Genomic DNA, 19247 nt, shown 5'->3' with positions numbered 1-19247 from the left:
CAGCTTTTTCTCATTTTCACTTAAAACCAGGTGCCACAAAACCATTGGCATGGGTTGAATGATATATAACATTGAACCCTTTTTTGTAATGATTCAAACAACATTGAAAAAAGATGTCGAAAAAGATGTTCCAGCGCTGAGAAAAAATTGGTCAGAATTAACGCGATTAACGCGATCACGTAACGTTCGTTAAATAAAGTTTGATAAACCTTCGCCAATTAACCTAAAAAAAACTTTCAACAAACTATTGTGGAAGCTTCATTAGGTCCTTAATCTGGGCAATAAAATTTTTCTAAACGATTAGAAATTTTATCGTGCTCGAAAAAAAAATGTTTTTCTTATAATTTTTTTAAAAAGTTTTTGATTATTTTTCATTTTTTGAAGACAACTGTTGTCAATTTTGTTTAATTCTCACAAAAACACAGCATTTTTTCTCTCTCATCACACCATCTAGAAAAAAATCAGAAGAAAACACTTCTCTGTTTTCTTAATGAATGTGGCTGGAACATTATATGCTGCATGCACGGCAACCGGCCATTCTTGTTATACAATAGATTTTATTGCTCAAATAACTAGAAGTTAAAATTAAATAATCAAATCACAACTGTCAAAATCAGTTTTTTTATTTTTTCATATACACTCATAATGAAACTCAAATATATTATATTTTTTTATATTTTAATTATTCATGAAGCTTCAGTGCGTGAACGCATATGGCGGAAGAATTAAAAAAAAGAAGAATCTAAATTTTTTGCCGATTCTCATTTTTCACTCAAACTTACCAATCCATCAAAGACAAAATCAACCCAACACCTGATCAATCCCAGCAAAAACGTTTTAAGCCATTTTCGTTGAATTGCTTCTTTAAAACCAAATCAATTGGTTATAATTGGAACAAACTAGATTCCAATCATTTCATATGAGAACGCTAGCCCAATAATCTCAAACAAAATCTACAAAGCTCAACGCAGATAAAAAACCATAAATAAAATTCAGAGCAGAAGGATGTACTTCATCAAAGTTACTTCAACAAACAAACAGTCACGCGCTAGTAGGCGAAACTCAAAATTGTTGAAAAAATAAGGCACACATTTGGCAGTTAAAGTATATAGATTTTTTTCAGACTTTGATCTTAGTTATTTTTTGAAAGTTGTGTTAACATTTTCAAAAGAGCGAAAATTGACATTGAAAAAAACTTAATCAAGCTTTGATTTTTACAATTAATAATAAAATTCCGTGTCATTGTTTCGCATCTAGGTCGTTTTGAATCTTCGTATCAGTATTTTTATCAGTCCCTACAAAATCCAGAAAGAGAGGATTCTGATGCAAATAAATCAGTAATTTCTTCGACCAATCATAAAGCAGAAACTTTGATTTTCCTAAATGCTAAAAAGCTCTAAGATACAAACACAGTTTTTTAACGGCAACAAATTAACTTGAAAGTATCAAAACTTGCAGTAATAAGACAAGATCAAGATCAATTTAACTCGATTTTTGTAGATATTTATAGCAGTTTAACAATCTGTTAAGTAGGGACTAATTTCGTACATTTAACACTTCACAACCGTCGTAATCGATCTTCGTGACTAAAGAAAATGGTTTTCGCTGGTTTAAATGCGAACTAACGGGTCATAAAAACATAAAGTTTATACAAAAATGGTTCACACCAACTTATATGAAATGTTTCTGTTTTTGGGGTTGTAAAAAGATCAATTTTTTATGCTTAGAGCTTTTTAAAACTAATTTTTTACTAAATTACTAATTTTGCTGTTACTTTGATCTAGTCTTTTGAGAAGAATAGGTGTTTACTGCAAGCCATTTAAATCTCAGGGGTCGATAGTAAATTTGCAATCTACGGCTTTTTGCAATCTACGGCAAAAAAGTATATATACGCAAAATTGTTTCGTGTGCGATTTAAAGATCAAATTTCTCAAGTATATCAATAAAAAATAGAAAACTCAAGTATTTAATTTTGCTTTGAGAAATTCGTACTGACCTTATTTTAGAAATTTTAAGTCAAACATCAGCCCGCAAATTTAAAGGGACAACCTGCTTATAATTTTTTTTTAATTAGCTCATAATAATTGAGAATCGAACAAGTCAAGATAACCTGTGAAAAAGATAAGGACAAAAACGGTGGATAGAAAGCAATTGAATTCGATTTAAACCGTTATAAATAGATATAAATTGATGCCTATTCTCTCAAATAATAAGTGTAAAGACAAAATACATATTTAAATTGCATCAGAATCCATTCGCCTTAGAATTTTTTAGCTTGAAAGAAAGATCATTTTAAATGGATATCAAACTCATTCAGACCCATCTCTTTCCACGTTTTTTTATCTTCCTATTTTTGAAAAGAAATCAATCTCAATTTAAAGAGCATCTTTTTTATAACGAATTCGATCTTTATTTACTTGCGTCAATGCACGTACTGCTTTGCTTTGGCAACATTAAGAGCTGTTTTTCAACAGGGTTGAAAATTTTTATAAGATACTATAATTGAGGCGGATTGATAGCTATTTCGAACAATTTTGCAAGCACGTGACTTTGATTTTTCCACCCAATTTTTGAAGAGATGCTGTAATTTTTCTGTTCAGGTTGGTACTTTTTCATTCCAACTTTTCGATAAAAATAAAATTTTTACACGATCAAGAGATCGGTTCCTTCAGTTCAAGTAAAAACAGATGTTTAACCTTCACTACTTTTCGAAAAATATCTGGGTGTTTGAGAAACTTCTATTGAACGCACTTGCTGTAGGATGAACGCACTTGGTGTAGGATGTTGGCAAAAATCATAAGCTACAGAAAAACATCGCTTTGGTTCATTGTGTACGCCATTTGAAACCTTTTTGGGCTTTAAAACGATTTTCGGCTCTTTTACAACCACCCTTAAATTTCTCTAAAATTCAATTAACGATTAACAATTAACAATTAGCGAAAATTCAGTTCCAGATAGACGAAAACAAAACTGTTGGACCTACTTTCAAACGAAGTGCTGCAACAGATCCCCACTCCGATTAAAAAATAATTTATAATCATATTCGATTATTCTAAGGGACTAGGTATGACTGGAGCTTCAGAAAATCCAGATTTTACGAAGCTCAAACTTGTGAACATTTAAGATGAACAGAGTTCGTAAGTAAAACAAGCTACATTCGAAGGTCTAAAAAATTAAATTTAAACTTTTAGAACTCTTGTTTTTAAATAATTCAATTTCTGTATAAGAAAAAGAGTTTAATTTAAACCTTAAATGAAAACGAGTACAAAAATTGACAAACAAATATCAGATTAGTTCCTTTCCGTACAAAAAACAATGGAAATGAATAAGATCAAAACTAATCAGCGCAGAGGCAAAGCGAAGCTGCATTGATACAACACAGGTGAGAATAAGGCAAAAAACCCGTCCAAAAAATAGATGAAAGAGTGAAATAATTCAAAACAGCATATCAAAAACAGTTTCCCACTCTTTAACCCCACGTTAATTAACCCCTTATAGTTACACGCCATAGTTTATAACCCCGTAACAAGATAAACCAACAGCAAAATAACCCCCTTTCATTTCAAATTAACTCCAAATACAACTATAGTGGTACTCCAAATACAACTATAGTAGTAGTAACATCTACATTGAAGGCAAAAAAAAAGACTTTTAAAAAAACTGCCTTACACTTGAACGATTGATATACCATTCTATGAGCTACAGTAATTGAAGCGACCTTTCCATTTATTTATCTACCAAAGACAAACAATTTTTAGAGGTATGAAAACACAAGTGTTATTTCAAACGTATGAACTAACCATTGCGAACTAAAACCGCTCAAAATAGAAAAAACTCATAGATTGACGAGCAAAAGCAGTTACGGATGGCGAAAACCTTAGTGAAAATAGGGGTGAGCACATCTACAGGAGAAACCTGATGCTCGACTAGATGGCCGGGCACATTATGTATACGGAATAGCCAGCTACGTCTGCAGTGAAGAGCTGAAATGTGACCCCAAAGATGGGGCGATCGACACTGTATTTTGTCCACATGGGTCGATTGGGTTGAGAAAATATCCGAAACTTCCTTATAGGCACTCAATTCGAAATTAAACTAACTTAGACGACAGTTATTTGGTTAGATAAAAATAAAAAATTATTAGATTTACTTTTTCAAAACCACTTGCACTATTATACTACCATGTTTCAGACAATTTCTTCGGAAAATGTTCAAGGCTTCTCTCGAAGAGCTGTAAAGCTCAATAGAAGTTTTCGATTGGTTTTTTTACATATTTTAGTAATGTAAACATTCGTTTTGTACAAACTCATCTTGATGAATTCAAGTTTAAGATAGACCAAAACAAAACTGTTTATCAAACGACGTAGAGCCCACTCCCCCCCCCCCAAGCCAGCCCTTCTCCCCCTCCCCTGTCTCTATGATTTCTATTGACATAACTTCTTTTTAACTAACTTGAATTAATACAAAAATTTTTGGACCTTATGTAAGCCGATATTGAACTAGCAGCCGAAGCCCGCTGTGCTATAAGAATGTATCTATAGTTTAAAGGGCAATTTTTTGTTTAAAAATGAGTTTATAATCATATTTGATGATTGTAAGGGACTAGGTATAAGTAGAGCCTCAGTAAATCCAGAATTAACGAAGCTCAAACTTGTGAACCTTTAGGCTACACATGTTGTTTGATCTTCCACCCTTGCAGTTCGTATTCAAGACAAGCTACGTTCGAAGCTCTAAAAATTTAATTTTAATTTTCAGATTTCTTGTTTTTGATGTTTTCAATTTTCAGCAAAGCTAATCAACACAGAGGCGAAGCTGCATTGCGAAAACACAGGTGTGAACACGGCAAAAACATATTTCAAAAAAGTTTTTAACAAATCAGGAAAAAAGCAAGCAAATATAACCCTAGGCAAAAAAGGAAAAGTACATTAAAAACATGTCATCTGCCTCTCGGAATCCAAAACTCAAAAGGTTAATTGACAACCCTCTGCAGCACAAGTCAACACTCAGATGAACACTAGTTACGCAATTTGGGTTTAAAAAATGTGGATTAAAATTTTACAACTAAGCTCGCTTGGATAAATGGTTAATTTTAGCGGAAAAAAAACGATAATACTTTTCAACTATGAGTTATTGAGTTATTCTGTGAACTAATTATAATACCAATGTGGCGCAAAATAGATGATATATTTATTTTTCAATGTTTACGTTTTTGTTATAAAAGTGCTTAAAATCGGAAACTGAGGACTAAAAAACTAAAAAACTGATGGACTTCAAATTAAAAAATTTGGCTAGAGTTTGAGGTACCTCGTACTTGATGTTTATTGCAAACTGACTTTGCATCGAGGGTCGGATTTAGAACATTATCGAGGGGGAGTTTCAAAAGTTTTTCCAAAGTTAAGTTTTTTTTTCAAGTTGATCAAATTATATTCCGAAAAATTTTATATTTTTTATGAAGTTCAGTGTGGCGGTAAAAGGTTCTTTAAAACTGTAAAAATCGGTTTGCCAAAAATGGCATTCGGTGCTGATCGTGCCCAGTAATTTTACGATTCAAAGCTGAAATCCCTCGTGTGCTGCAATGTGAAAGAGGCTCGGTTGCAAAATAATTTTATCCTACTATCGTTGTATGGTCCGTATCACAACGTTGTTTACCAAATTTTTTGTTAGAGTAATTTTGCGCGACGAGGGAGTGCAAAAAAAACAAGTCATGACTGAATGGACTTGAATTGACACGTCGCGCAAACCCCGTTGATAATTATTTTTGGTACCTGGGTTTGCATAAAAATTATCCAAATTCAATTGAGGTCGGATCAAAAACCACTCAACCAAAAATTTCTGTGATTGTTTACGCTTCTTTTATTTTGATACTAAAGTGTGGACAGTTTTTGCAGCAATGAACCTTTTAATCAGATTTCAGTTATGCAAAAATTGCTAGTTGGCCGTAAAAAGACAATTTTTTTCTAATTTTACACTATGAAAATTTGAAGCTGGCCTTGATTGTAAACTAGTTAGTTGTTGTATAGTTTGCTACACATTATTCATAATAAGTGTCACTAATTACAATTAAACAAGCGGTCTGAAGTGTCAATGAACAAATTGAAGGCAAATCTTTAGACCGTGAGTTTTTTTCATATTTTTTGAGAAAAAAGCTGAAAGTCTGTTCGCGCACAATTTTTTTACACTTTCATGAATTTTGCTTTCGATATCTTGTTAAATTAATCATATAAAAAGATAGCAGTCCACTTTACCAAAAAACTGCGCAAAACAGAAACAACGCTTATACTGTGCGAGATAAAAAAAAAACGTTCTTCGTTTCTTCGTTTCTTTGCATGTTTGAATCAACATTATGCCTCAAATCAGGGGTGGATTTGGGGGGACGCCTTTTCCCACTTCAGCAATTCAACCCCCTGCCATCCCAAAAAGCCCACCTTTGTCTTATTATCAGATATCCAATATATACTATTTTTGAGGGGGAAGCGCGTGCCAAAAAAAACGCAATTTTTTGGTCAAAATTTTCCGAAAAGTGCCTAAAAACGCTTTTATTTTAGCCTGTTTGTTCAAAACTTTGACCAAAAAAAGGTCTTTTCAGTGCTTTGGAAGAGCTCGAAAATCAATTTGGTCGACCTAATAAAAAAAAAGTCGGCAAAACTTTTATTCGATGTTTTTTTTGAAAATTCCCCCCCCCCCCCCCCCCCCCGAGAAAATCCTAGATCCGCCCCTGCCTCAAATTATAAAAAAATTTCAGTTTTCTTCTTTTCAAAGTTTTCATTGACAGCTTAACAACCGCTATGTTAGCAATGTTTTTTTAAGTTACAAGTTTGCGATAAAAACAGCAGCCCTATTACTCACTCCACTTTGGTTTCCTCTGACAGTGGCCCCTTCATCAGCTCCCTGAGTAGTCCATCGAACAGCACTCTGCCAGGTTCATTAGTCACTGATCCCCCCACAGACCACACGAGGGAGAAGAAGAACATTCCTTCATGAGGGGGAAAAGGATAAGGCGGTAGAATTAAAAAGTAAAAATTACAGAAATACAAGAAAAATCACCACTAGAAGTGAACAAACAAGTGAACGTAAAATAAGTCTACTTTTAGTAAAAGTTTTGTTTATAAACTTACCAAACTAATAAGCATTATACAAAATGATAGGCATTATAGGTTAAACAGAAACTGTATCGGTTTTCAAAAACAAATTTAATCTCTTTTTGCTGAAAAGTGTTCAAAAATAGTAGTGTAAATTCTGGGTTCAAGCATCAACGTGAACATAACATTTTTCATGAAGCCTAGTAAGATTTGTTTAACCTATTGCCCATATGTATGTCTGTATGTGTGTATGTGTGTATGTATACCCTCTAGCCAGCTGTTGATTATCTTGTCGTTGTATGATTTGATCTTGTTTTCATCTGCAATCCCTGTCAATTGGGTGTCAATCAAGTTCATCAGAGAGCGGACCAGATTGGTGTTGTTGGTCGGAGACAATTCCTGAAATAGGAGACTTCATCTTTTTGCTATAAGTCTGTTTTCAGAAACACAGATTCGCAAACGCCTGGTTTTCAATGGAAAAATTGATGCTTTATTGAGCTGAATTTAGTATTTCGGCTAAGTTGGTTTCTGAACTTAAGAGCAAAATTATTTGGCCAAAATAAAAAACTTTTTCAAATGTTTTTTGATAACGATCTTTTCCGATCTTTCTGGCAACTATCAACCAATTGAACCAATTAATTTTTTCTCGTTGATGAAGATTCGGTTTTTTAGATAGATTTTTTTTTTCATTTTATCTGTTCCATTTTTTTTTTCACTTTATTTGAGTTTCAATAATTTTATTTCCATCAGTGTTTAATTCCTTCCTCATGGAGAAAATTAAACATACTGGAGAAACATACTCAAAAAACTTTGGTATCCCACACTTTAGATCTTTTCCCTCACTCTTAAATGCTTTTAGATGCTGTACATCGTTCTCTGTATAATAATCATAATTTCCCTTGCATCATAAAATTTCAACCCCCCCCCCCAAAAAATCAGAATTTACCCACCTTAGCGCCACTCTTCCTGACAAACATGAGACAGGGGGGGAGTATTCTGTGGAACAGCTGAGTGAGGGTGTGTTTGTGTATGTCCCGAAGTGTCTTGGGCAGAGTGTGCAGCCATGACGTCATGAGGGGGTGCCAGCCGAGTAGCTCTGGCTCCATATAGATCATGCCACATCTCGACACCTGGAACAATAAATTAATACTTTTTAAACAGGCCTGGAATTTAGGGATAATTCCTAGAATAATTCAATAAATTATCCTAGGATTTTCTCGAGTCGAGTGAGGGAGGCGGATTTAAAAACAAATCGATCTTTTTTTGTTAACCGCCGAACCGTAAAAAATAATTAGCTAAAATAAAATATAAAAGAAACCCTCCATTTGAAGCACGTTTTGGTGTGTGTTTTGAAGCACTGGAACCCAGAAACAAGACTTTAAACATATTCAATTTTTGTCGGCACAATCAAAGGAAACACAAGATCGAAAAAGATCAAAAGGAATGGCCTGTTTGCAGAATTTGCTCACAATTCACTTAATACACAGTTTGGCCTCGTAAGGGAGATTTAAAAAATTTGTTACAAACAAACTTAAAAAAAACAAGTAGGTTTATTTAAATTCTAAATTTCCAAGCAAGTGATAGAATACTCACGGGTTGACCAGAAAAGATGATCAAACTATTTTCAAATATGAAAAAATTTTATTCATATACTATTCACCTAATTCAGCAAGTACAGAAAATTGCTTGAAAAATCAATGTTTCAATTTTTTCATTTATAAAAATTGTAAGACAAGCTTTTTCCAACAGTCAAAAAAAAAATTTTTTCCGTTTAATTTCTCAAATTTTTTGAAATGAGTTCATTATCAAGCTTAAATCACAAAGACTCTTGTAACTCAAAGCTAGAGTCATCAAAGATTCAACAGTCTTGCAAGAACAAATCTAAGGAAATGCTTCGAATGTAGATGTCTCAAACAATCAATAACAAGACTGCTCGTATCAGGGCGCAGCCCTGAATGTTCCGACTGCCTTTTAAGGTTTATGGAGCAGTAATAACATTTAAAAAATTCAATGAAATAAAACAAAATGAAAAAAAAATTCTAAAATTTGAAATTTTTTATAAAAATCATCTCCCCACACGCCATGTAAAGTACAAAAGGATAGATTTCGCTCCTTGTAACAAACCAATTATGGCACATAAACTTCTTTTAACCAATTTGGAACGATTTTTAACTCTCCGCCTACGCGTTAATAGCGCGAAATATATCGCGCGTTAATTGTCCCGAAGTGGCCAAAATGGCAATCATTAAACCCCCGTAACTCTACGAAAAATGATCACAGTTGAAATATCTCTTCAAATTTGAGCTCAGGGCAACAATACTTTTCGAATGATATAAAAAGATTCCGTCAAAAATGGCTACTTAAAAAGTCGAAATTTGTCTGAAGAAAAAAAAACCCACCCGAGCACAAATATTCCGTTACTTTCGTATCAAAAGTCGGAACAAAAAGAATCAAACTCCTAATTTTTGCGTAGAGTTCTAGTAAATAAAAGTTTTAGTTCTAATTAACCATGCGTAGCCCATGACATGAAAAAAACGCTATACAAAAAAAAATAAAACTGAGCAATTAGTGTTTTTGAAAATAATCTAAATTTTCTGTTTTCAGAACTACGTTATGCATCAAAAAATCACTTTTCTAGGCAAAAAGTTTTGTGGAAGAACTTTATTTGATAATAAAAATCGTTCTGTGTTTTTTTTTTTTGTTTAAATAAAAACACCAAAATTTAAACCATTACAAGAAAAAAAAATTTTCAATCATACCATCTTGATGTAAAAATGTAAGAAATATATGATTTGATTTTTTTTCATATACTTTCACTTAGCTTTTTTAGTCATACGAGGTCAACCCAAGCTTACTCGGTTTGTTTTTTCCAATTTTTGAAAAGTAAACTTTTGAATAACTGAATTTCTAGTTTTTAATTAACCAGTTTGATCAAATTTTCTCTACCATCTGAAATCATTGACGTCTCGAGCTCATATATAGAAATAGATTTGCCGCTAATAATTGTTGGTGAAGTGACGAGAGTTTGAACACAGCTATTATTGATACATTTTGTGCTTTCTAAGTAAAAGCAGCTGCTTATTTGGCTCAAACAATTTTCAAACTGAATTCAGGCAAGCTGAATAAAACGCTACTAGATGCTAAATTATCAACAAGACTGGTCGTATCAGGGCGAAGCCCTGAATGATCCGACTGCCTTTTAAGGTTTATGGAGCAGCAGTAATAACAAAAAAATAAATGAAATAAAATAAAATGAATTTTGTTTTTAAATTTGCAATTTTTCATGAAAATCATCCCCACACGCCCTATAAAGTACAAAAAGAAAGATTTGGTTCCTTGTAACAAATCAATTATGGCAAATGAGCTTCGTTCAACCAATTTGGATCGATTTATAAGACGGATTAAATCTCCGCTTACGCGTTAATAGCGCGAACTATATCGCGCGTTAGTTGTCCTCAATTGGTCAAAATGGCCAAAATGGCAATCTTTAAACCCTCATAACTTTACCAAAAATGATCACAGGTGAAACATCTTTTCAAATTTAAGCTCAGGACAACAATACTTTAAAAAAGGATATAAAAAAAGGATATAAAAAAAATCCGTCAAATTAGTTAAAAAGTCAAAGTTTGTCTGAAGAAAAAAAAACCCACCCGAGCACAAATATTCCGTTACTTTCGTATCGAAAGTCGGAGACGGAACAAATATACATTATATAGTGGGAACTGGTCGCGGAAAAACTTTAAAAACGTTGAAACAATTATGGATTTGAATGTTCCATCAATTGTGAACTTTTTCTAGAAATAGTTTATTTGTTAACTATGCTAAATATTACAACACATCAGAACATTCAGCAGAAAAAATGGGTATTTTGACTGTGCCCGAAAAATGTTTCAAAGTTCTTGACTTTTAAGACAGATAAATAATTGGAGTAAATGACAAAAATTTATAATGTATGCTTTTCATTTGATTTTTTTGCGATGATGCTTGATTTGAAAATAAACTACAAGAACCTGTAAATTACAAAATTCCTCCATTGAAAAAAAGTTTTCAAGTTGAATAACCCAATTTTTATTTTATTTTTCATACAAACCTGGACTGAAAATGTTGATATGAAAACTGATATTTGAGGAATTTTTGGTAGAAATTACTTTTTCGTGCCCCAGGAATCCTTAGAATTCCCTACCTTAAAAGTTTTCCTTCGAAAATTGTAGTTTTGCGGTAAGCAAATCTCCTCAATTGATTGTTGCGGATTGCAACTTTCGAACTGAGATTTTTTGAGCACGTTTTTTGGCTCAATTCCAGTCTTTAAGTAAATAAAATCTTGAAAAAGAAAACAAAATTTCGATAAAAATAGAATGTGCTCGATGTATGTTTCGACTTTCTCGACCAAAACCAGGCATGTTTCGATTGTTCGTGACCTATTTCTCGGCTTTCCCGACCTATGTTTTTATTTTATACCAAACCCTTATGATTTACCAAAATTGAGAATTTTTTGACTATCTCGACCAAAATCAGGTATATTTCGACTTTGTTCTGGATTTAAAATTTCAAAGTCTAAACATAAGTCGAGCACGTCGACCCGGGTTTGTCGGCTCAGTTTCGTAACCGTAGAATATTTCAACCAAGAAAACAGCAATGCCGCGATTGGGATTAAAACTTCGGACCAAATGTGCAAATTTCTTATCGTTACAGGCAAGACGAGTGAGATTTATCATAGCGTGCTCTGAAAATTTAAACATAAAATATTGACACATGATCCTAAAACTAAATAAAACCCCGTTCAATTGTGTCTGCTTGTTGTTTCAGCTTGGATTATCTGATAAACAAGTCTTAAATAATAAGGGCTGATCTACAATCTACGATTTCAAAAAGCTTTTGAGTAGCTTTCCTTATATGATTACAGAATTAAAATCCAAATCAATTTATAATCTTTATGATTATAAAAGTATTTTAAACAGTTTTTGTTGGCTATGTGAATAAGTTGGTATCAAAAACTTGTATTTTGGAAGAAGGTCCAAACTTGTATTTGATGATTGCTTTGTGACTGTATAAAAATTAGTGATAGTACAATGGCAGATGAAAAACCAAGAAGCATTCTTCGTCAGCGTGAACCATTCCAGTATTCCGGCACTTTGGAAGATACCGACCAAAAAAAGTCAGATACAAAAGGAAGGTCATTTTGGTTAATCCATTCAGGAGTTTCTGATTTTTTCGCCACAACTTTGTTTGCTAAAAAACTTGAATTCCAACAATTTTTCTCTTCTTAATCAGTTTCCAAGGAATAAAAAGTTTTATAGCCTCTCAGATCCAAACCAATAAGTTAAGGTAAAAAATCTCAATTTAATTGGACTAACCAAAAATCCGATTCGAGTTACCACCGAAACCACTTTCAATGTTCCTCTTGCAACACTTCCGCCGCAAAGACAACTTCGACGCCGCTCATTCAGATTCGAACTAATTTCACGCTACTTTGAAAACAAAACTCCTGAAATTGTAATGAGGAAAGCCAGAAAACGCCTCAGAAATGCAATTATGCCTCAAGTTGGCGGAACTCACAAAACATTTCGATATATCTGGATAGCCATTTATCTAGGCTTAATTGCAACTTTTTCATACTCCCTCTATCGGCTTGTTGATAAATACCTAAAATACCCTACAAACATGGAAGTGAAAATTGTGTCAGCTTCTGAATTGGAATTCCCAGCCGTGACTATTTGCAATGAAAATCCTGTTCAAAAATCACTGATAAGCAGGCTAAAGTTACACAAAGATTTGAAATATTTGGATGATTACATGCAACATCACGTCCAACAGCTTGCAGGTAGTGATGAAAGTTGCGGAGAAGGTAAGCTTTGCGATAAAATTTTGATAAACACTTTATGTTTTCCCTCAGGGATTCGACCTTCTGCCGACCCAAAGGCTCCCCCCTTTGGTACTTTTTTAGAAATCCATTTTTGGCCGACCGACCCTAAAATTTTTCTAAAGGCGCCTTTGGCGCCAATATATACTTACTTTCAGGGGGAGGGCGCGCCAAAAAAAACGCGATTTTTTGTCAAAATTTTCCAAAAAGTGCCCAAAAACGGTTTTTTGACCTGTTTTTTTTCCAAAAAATTATCTGCGGCGCAAAAACTTTCACCAAAACAGCGGTTTTTAGTGCCATAAAAAAGCTCGGAAAATCAGTTTGTTCGACCTAAAAAAAGGTCGTCAAAATTTTCGATTTTTTTTTGAAAATCCGCCCCCGGATTTATTTTAGTTTACAAAAAGTCAAAACATGAATGTACAATACAATCAAATGAACTTCAAAACACTTTCCGCAACGCAAGTAAAAGCCGTTAATTTAGTAGATTCACGGCAGATGTTAGCTTAGGAACTTGAAAAAGATACCATGCTTGAATGCAAATTATTTATAGTGGGTGTCGGAAATCAAGGCGATGGAACCTTAGGCCCAAATGCAAAAACAGAGACTGCTCGCAGAACAAAAGTGGCAATCAATAATGAAAGATCATAGACTGCAAAAACGTAAACTGGTAACCTCTGAGCCTAAACTATACAATGCCTAACTTACTTTTTGTTTTTTTGCTTCTCATAATTAGTCATAAGAGCAAAATTTAGATGTTTAAACAATTCATTATAAACTCTTATTTGACCAAACGTTAATTATCAATTAACAAATATTACAAACTTTTATATGACCAAAACTTTTAATTTAAAAAAAATCAAGACTGCTTGTATCAAGGCGAAGCTCCGAATGTTCCGAGCGCCTTTTAAGGCTTATGGAGCAGTAATAACATAAAAAAGTTAAATGAAATAAAATAAAATGATTTTTTTTCCCAAAATTTGACATTTTTTAATGAAAATCATCCCTCAACACTCCATATAAAGTATAAACAGATAGATTTCGTTCCTTGTAACAAATCATTTATGGCAAATAAGCTTCGTTCACCCAATTTGGAACGATTTCTAAGACGGATTAAATCTCCGCTTACGCGTTAATAGCGCGAATTATATTGCGCGTTAATTGTCCCAAATTGGTCAAAATGGCCAAAATGACAATCTTTGAACCCTAATAGCTTTACGAAAAAAGATCACAGGTGAAATATATTTTCAAATTTAAGCTCAGGACAGCAATACTTTTTGAATGATAAAAAAAACTCCGTCAAAAATGGCTAAGTAAAAAGTCAAAATTTGTCTGAAAAAAACCCATCCCGAGCTGAAATATTCCGTTGCTTTCGTATCGAAAGTCGGAGCAATCAATGATAAGAAGTTTTTTTGTAATAGATCGTATTTTTGCTGTCAATCCATCTGCGTTCAGAATTTAACCACGAAACAAAAAAGATTAAAAGAGATCCCGTCATATTTGTCGAAAATTTTTTGCTGTAGGTGAAAAAAAACTAAGATAGTTTAATCTTCAAACTAGAATAGTTTGCAGATATTTTGATGGTTAAGAAAAATGTGTATTATGAACAAAAATTATTCGAAAAAAAAGCAGAACGTTTTATATTTGCAGCAACTTGAAATCGACTAATAAACCGTTTTTCCAAAGTTGGATACCAAACAAAAAAAGTGAGATGAAAGTTCTTGACTGTAATCGATTATAATTCAATGAGAAAGTTTAGGAATTTATTGAAAAAAAAACATATGAGAGTTAATAGTGATCGATTATAATCGATCAAAAAAAAGATTTAATTTATTAATATTTTTAATATTTAACCCAGGGGCGGATCTTCAAGGGGGGCGGATTTTCAAAAAATTTTCCAAAATTTTGACCCTTTTTTTTTTAGGTCGACCAAATAGATTTTTATTTTTCGCGCTCTCCCAAAGCACTGTTTTGCCCCGATTTTGGCTAAATTTTCTGCGCCGCAGGCAAATTTTTGAAAAAACAGTCAAAAAAAGCCGTTTTTGGGCACTTTTTGAAAAATTTTGACAAAAAAAATGCGTTTTTTTGGCTCGCGCTCCCCCTCAAAAATAGAAAAATAGCATATATTGGCGCCAAAGGCGCCTTTAGAAAAATTTTAGGGTCGGTCGGCCAAAAATGGATTTCTGAAAAAGTATCAAAGGGGGGACCCTTTGGGTCGGCAGGGGGTCAAATCCCTGAAGGGGGGGGGGGGGGCGTCCGAAACCCCCGCCCCCCCTAAATCCGCCCCTGATTTAACCCCATTTGTAATTGATTATAATCAGATATTTCAGAATTGCATATAGGCAGACACGAGGTTTGCATATATTTGATTATGAACTCTTTTTAATCACTGAGTGATTTCTCTGATCAACCAATATATAAAACCCATAGCTTAAGTTTTTTTACATTCCTGATTTTTTCACTTAGGTTTTTTCAAGTGTGATTCTGGAGAAACGTGCTTCCCAGATGCTTGGAAATGTGATGGTGTTAACCACTGCAAAGACGCAAGTGATGAATTGGGGTGTCTTGATGAAGATGAAAGTGACAAAAACTCAATTTGCGCCAAAGGTTTTGAACCTTGCCCGAATGAAAACATGAAATGTGCCAAAGTGTGTGATCACATAGAAGACTGTTCCGATGGTTCTGATGAAAACTATGATTTCCATCCCGAAACATGTCCAGAGCGATGCGCCGACAAAAAATATTTTGTCCAATACGCTTCAAACGAGATTAAACGTTTTAAGTTTCCCCCACATGGGAAATTTTACGCCAATCTTGCGTACTGTTGGTTTCACATAAAGTCGAAGAACAAAAACCAGACAATCGCATTAACTATAACGAATATAGATATAGAAGCGTCGCATGGAATGTGTTTTGATCATTTAATGATTGGAGACTAGTGCTTATTTGAATTATCCTGACAAAATGAATAAAACTTGAAATGTAAACCGCGGTTTTCTCAACTTGGGTTGAGTTTAGACAAAAAACGATAGGAAAAAATCTTACAATTATAGCAATTTTTTTTATCGTGCAGTTCATGTTTGCAAAACTTTGCCCAAAATTTCACCCCAAAATCCAGAATTACCGGATCAATTGCTGCCTAAGGTAGACCTAAGTGATCCTCTAATGTAGGTCAAAACAGTTTAAAAATGGGTGAACTCTAAAAATTTGAGCAAAATGTTTTCAAATTGTTCTCAAATAAAAAAGGTGTTTTTTTTTAGTGTTTTTGATATTTAAAAAATATTACACAAAATATTGAAGATTATACTTAGGGTTGAAATTCTTTAAAATTGTTGGGCTACACAAGAGGCTCACAAAGGTATAGTTTTGTCAGCAATTGATCCGGTAGTTCTTGCATAATTTTTGATTGACTAAAAAGCCAAATTAATCGTCTTTGGGGTAACATTATGGGCAAAAACTTCGCAAACTAAATTGTCTCATTAAATAATTCATCTAAATACGAAAAAAGTTTTGCTTCCTTCTTTTTTTGTCTGCAGCCAACCCAAATTTGGGAAACCTCGTTTTAAATTTCAAAATTCAAGTTCTATTCGTTTTGTTCAGATAATTTAAATCAGCAACGTAGTTACCCAGAGGGTTTCAACGGACATTATGTAACTTTTAAATTCAACGGAAGTGACAAGATTTGTGGAACAACTTTACCTCGTCCTGTTGCGGTTAACTCTTCAACACCTCATCTGTGGTTACTGTTCCGGTAAGTTTCAGTCACAATCTCCAATGATGTAGAACATTTTTTAATCCACATTTATGATTGACTAAATTACTGCATCACAAGTTGTCAAATTAGTCACCTTGCTTATTCAGACGTCAAATCTTTGATTTTTAAGTCATGATTTGAACAGTATTCTTATAATTTTAGCGCTTTTGCTTATATCGGGAAAACATTAATTCGAAAGACCAACAAGGACGCTAAGAGTTAGTTTACAATTGGTAAAGAGGTCTATAATTAGACGGACTTGTGACATTTCCTAAAGCAATTTTAATTACGGAAGAGCGGGCAATGCCATCAGCAAAGTAGGCATTCCGACAACCTTACCCCAAAGCCAGTGCTTTTTGTACAATTGTAGCTCTTTCATTATCGTACATTTGGGGTTCCGTAGCGTAAGGCATCAATTTTTTAACGTCTTTAAAGATCATGAAGCTATATCGTTTATCATTTATTCCAATTCAAAATCTCGTCAGCAGTTTTTTTAAGCTTTTCTTTTTCAGTAGAGTTTGGTTTTTTTGCTGCTAAGTTGTCGTTCAAGGCTTTCAAGCGAAGTGTATCGAAAAGTACAGTTGTGCATGAGCTCTTGCTGTTGATTTTTTTGGAGCCACCGCTTAAGTGTTCCATAGGTTGCAAGAATGGTTTTAATGCGTTAACAGAGAAGCTTTTAATTTGTGTATAGTAGCTCCTGGTATCAAATATTTTTGCTTAAGACACAAGATACGAACGGTCCTGCGGTGAAACGATCCTGCAGTGAGGCTGAGATGCTTACGTTTTTAGACCTCACTTGTTCCAGTTTTGGTTTTGAAAATCTGAATAGTTGTTATCTTGATCTACGGTTGATTTTGCCGTTGCCTTCAAACTTTTTTTAGCTGAATTGATCAATTTTTTTGATGTTTTGCCTCAGTAGTAAATTATAGAACTCGCTCAAGATATGCATTCCTAGGTTAAGAACTACAACGAAAAAAAAACTTTCATAAAAAACCTTTCAAAACACGCCTAAAAAGCCGAATTTTGGATAACAGATCGCATCTGTAACCAAAAAATCATTTGTATGCCACTAACGCTCGTGCTCAGTCAGGCGCGGATATAGGAATTTCTCGAGGGAGGGGGGGGGGCGGATTTTCAAAAAAAAAATTGAAAATTTTGTCGACTTTTTTTTAGGTCGACCAAAACGAATCTCTAAGCTCTCCGAAACCACTGTTTTGGCCCTGTTTTGGCCTAAAGACCCTGTTTTGGCCAAAATTTCTGCGCCGCAGGCAAAATTTTGATAAACAGGCCAAAATTAGCGTTTTTAGGCACTTTTTGGAAAATTTTGACAAAAAAAATGCGTTTTTTTGGCTCGCGCTCCCCCTCAAAAATAGAAAAATAGCATATATTGGCGCCAAAGGCGCCTTTAGAAAAATTTTAGGGTCGGTCGGCCAAAAATGGATTTCTGAAAAAGTATCAAAGGGGGGACCCTTTGGGTCGGCAGGGGGTCAAATCCCTGAAGGGGGGGGGGGGCGTCCGAAACCCCCGCCCCCCCTAAATCCGCCCCTGATTTAACCCCATTTGTAATTGATTATAATCAGATATTTCAGAATTGCATATAGGCAGACACGAGGTTTGCATATATTTGATTATGAACTCTTTTTAATCACTGAGTGATTTCTCTGATCAACCAATATATAAAACCCATAGCTTAAGTTTTTTTACATTCCTGATTTTTTCACTTAGGTTTTTTCAAGTGTGATTCTGGAGAAACGTGCTTCCCAGATGCTTGGAAATGTGATGGTGTTAACCACTGCAAAGACGCAAGTGATGAATTGGGGTGTCTTGATGAAGATGAAAGTGACAAAAACTCAATTTGCGCCAAAGGTTTTGAACCTTGCCCGAATGAAAACATGAAATGTGCCAAAGTGTGTGATCACATAGAAGACTGTTCCGATGGTTCTGATGAAAACTATGATTTCCATCCCGAAACATGTCCAGAGCGATGCGCCGACAAAAAATATTTTGTCCAATACGCTTCAAACGAGATTAAACGTTTTAAGTTTCCCCCACATGGGAAATTTTACGCCAATCTTGCGTACTGTTGGTTTCACATAAAGTCGAAGAACAAAAACCAGACAATCGCATTAACTATAACGAATATAGATATAGAAGCGTCGCATGGAATGTGTTTTGATCATTTAATGATTGGAGACTAGTGCTTATTTGAATTATCCTGACAAAATGAATAAAACTTGAAATGTAAACCGCGGTTTTCTCAACTTGGGTTGAGTTTAGACAAAAAACGATAGGAAAAAATCTTACAATTATAGCAATTTTTTTTATCGTGCAGTTCATGTTTGCAAAACTTTGCCCAAAATTTCACCCCAAAATCCAGAATTACCGGATCAATTGCTGCCTAAGGTAGACCTAAGTGATCCTCTAATGTAGGTCAAAACAGTTTAAAAATGGGTGAACTCTAAAAATTTGAGCAAAATGTTTTCAAATTGTTCTCAAATAAAAAAGGTGTTTTTTTTTAGTGTTTTTGATATTTAAAAAATATTACACAAAATATTGA

General features: G+C 34.0%; 1 protein-coding gene across 1 annotated transcript in view; it reads right to left on the bottom strand.

Annotated features, from left to right (window-relative positions):
• LOC134855131 (dynein axonemal heavy chain 7-like) overlaps positions 1-19247 on the bottom strand; it is a 366992-nt gene that overhangs the window by 185546 nt on the left and 162199 nt on the right. Inside the window, 3 exon segments of the mRNA XM_063871543.1 lie at positions 6847-6973; positions 7346-7478; positions 8030-8209. Coding sequence (XP_063727613.1) covers positions 6847-6973; positions 7346-7478; positions 8030-8209 — 440 coding nt within the window.

This window comes from Symsagittifera roscoffensis, chromosome 10 (genome assembly GCF_963678635.1).
Source record: "Symsagittifera roscoffensis chromosome 10, txSymRosc1.1, whole genome shotgun sequence".
NCBI classification, from domain to species: Eukaryota; Metazoa; Xenacoelomorpha; order Acoela; family Convolutidae; genus Symsagittifera; species Symsagittifera roscoffensis.
Note: the sequence above shows the minus strand (reverse complement) of the source record. Positions and strands in the feature narration are given on the sequence as shown.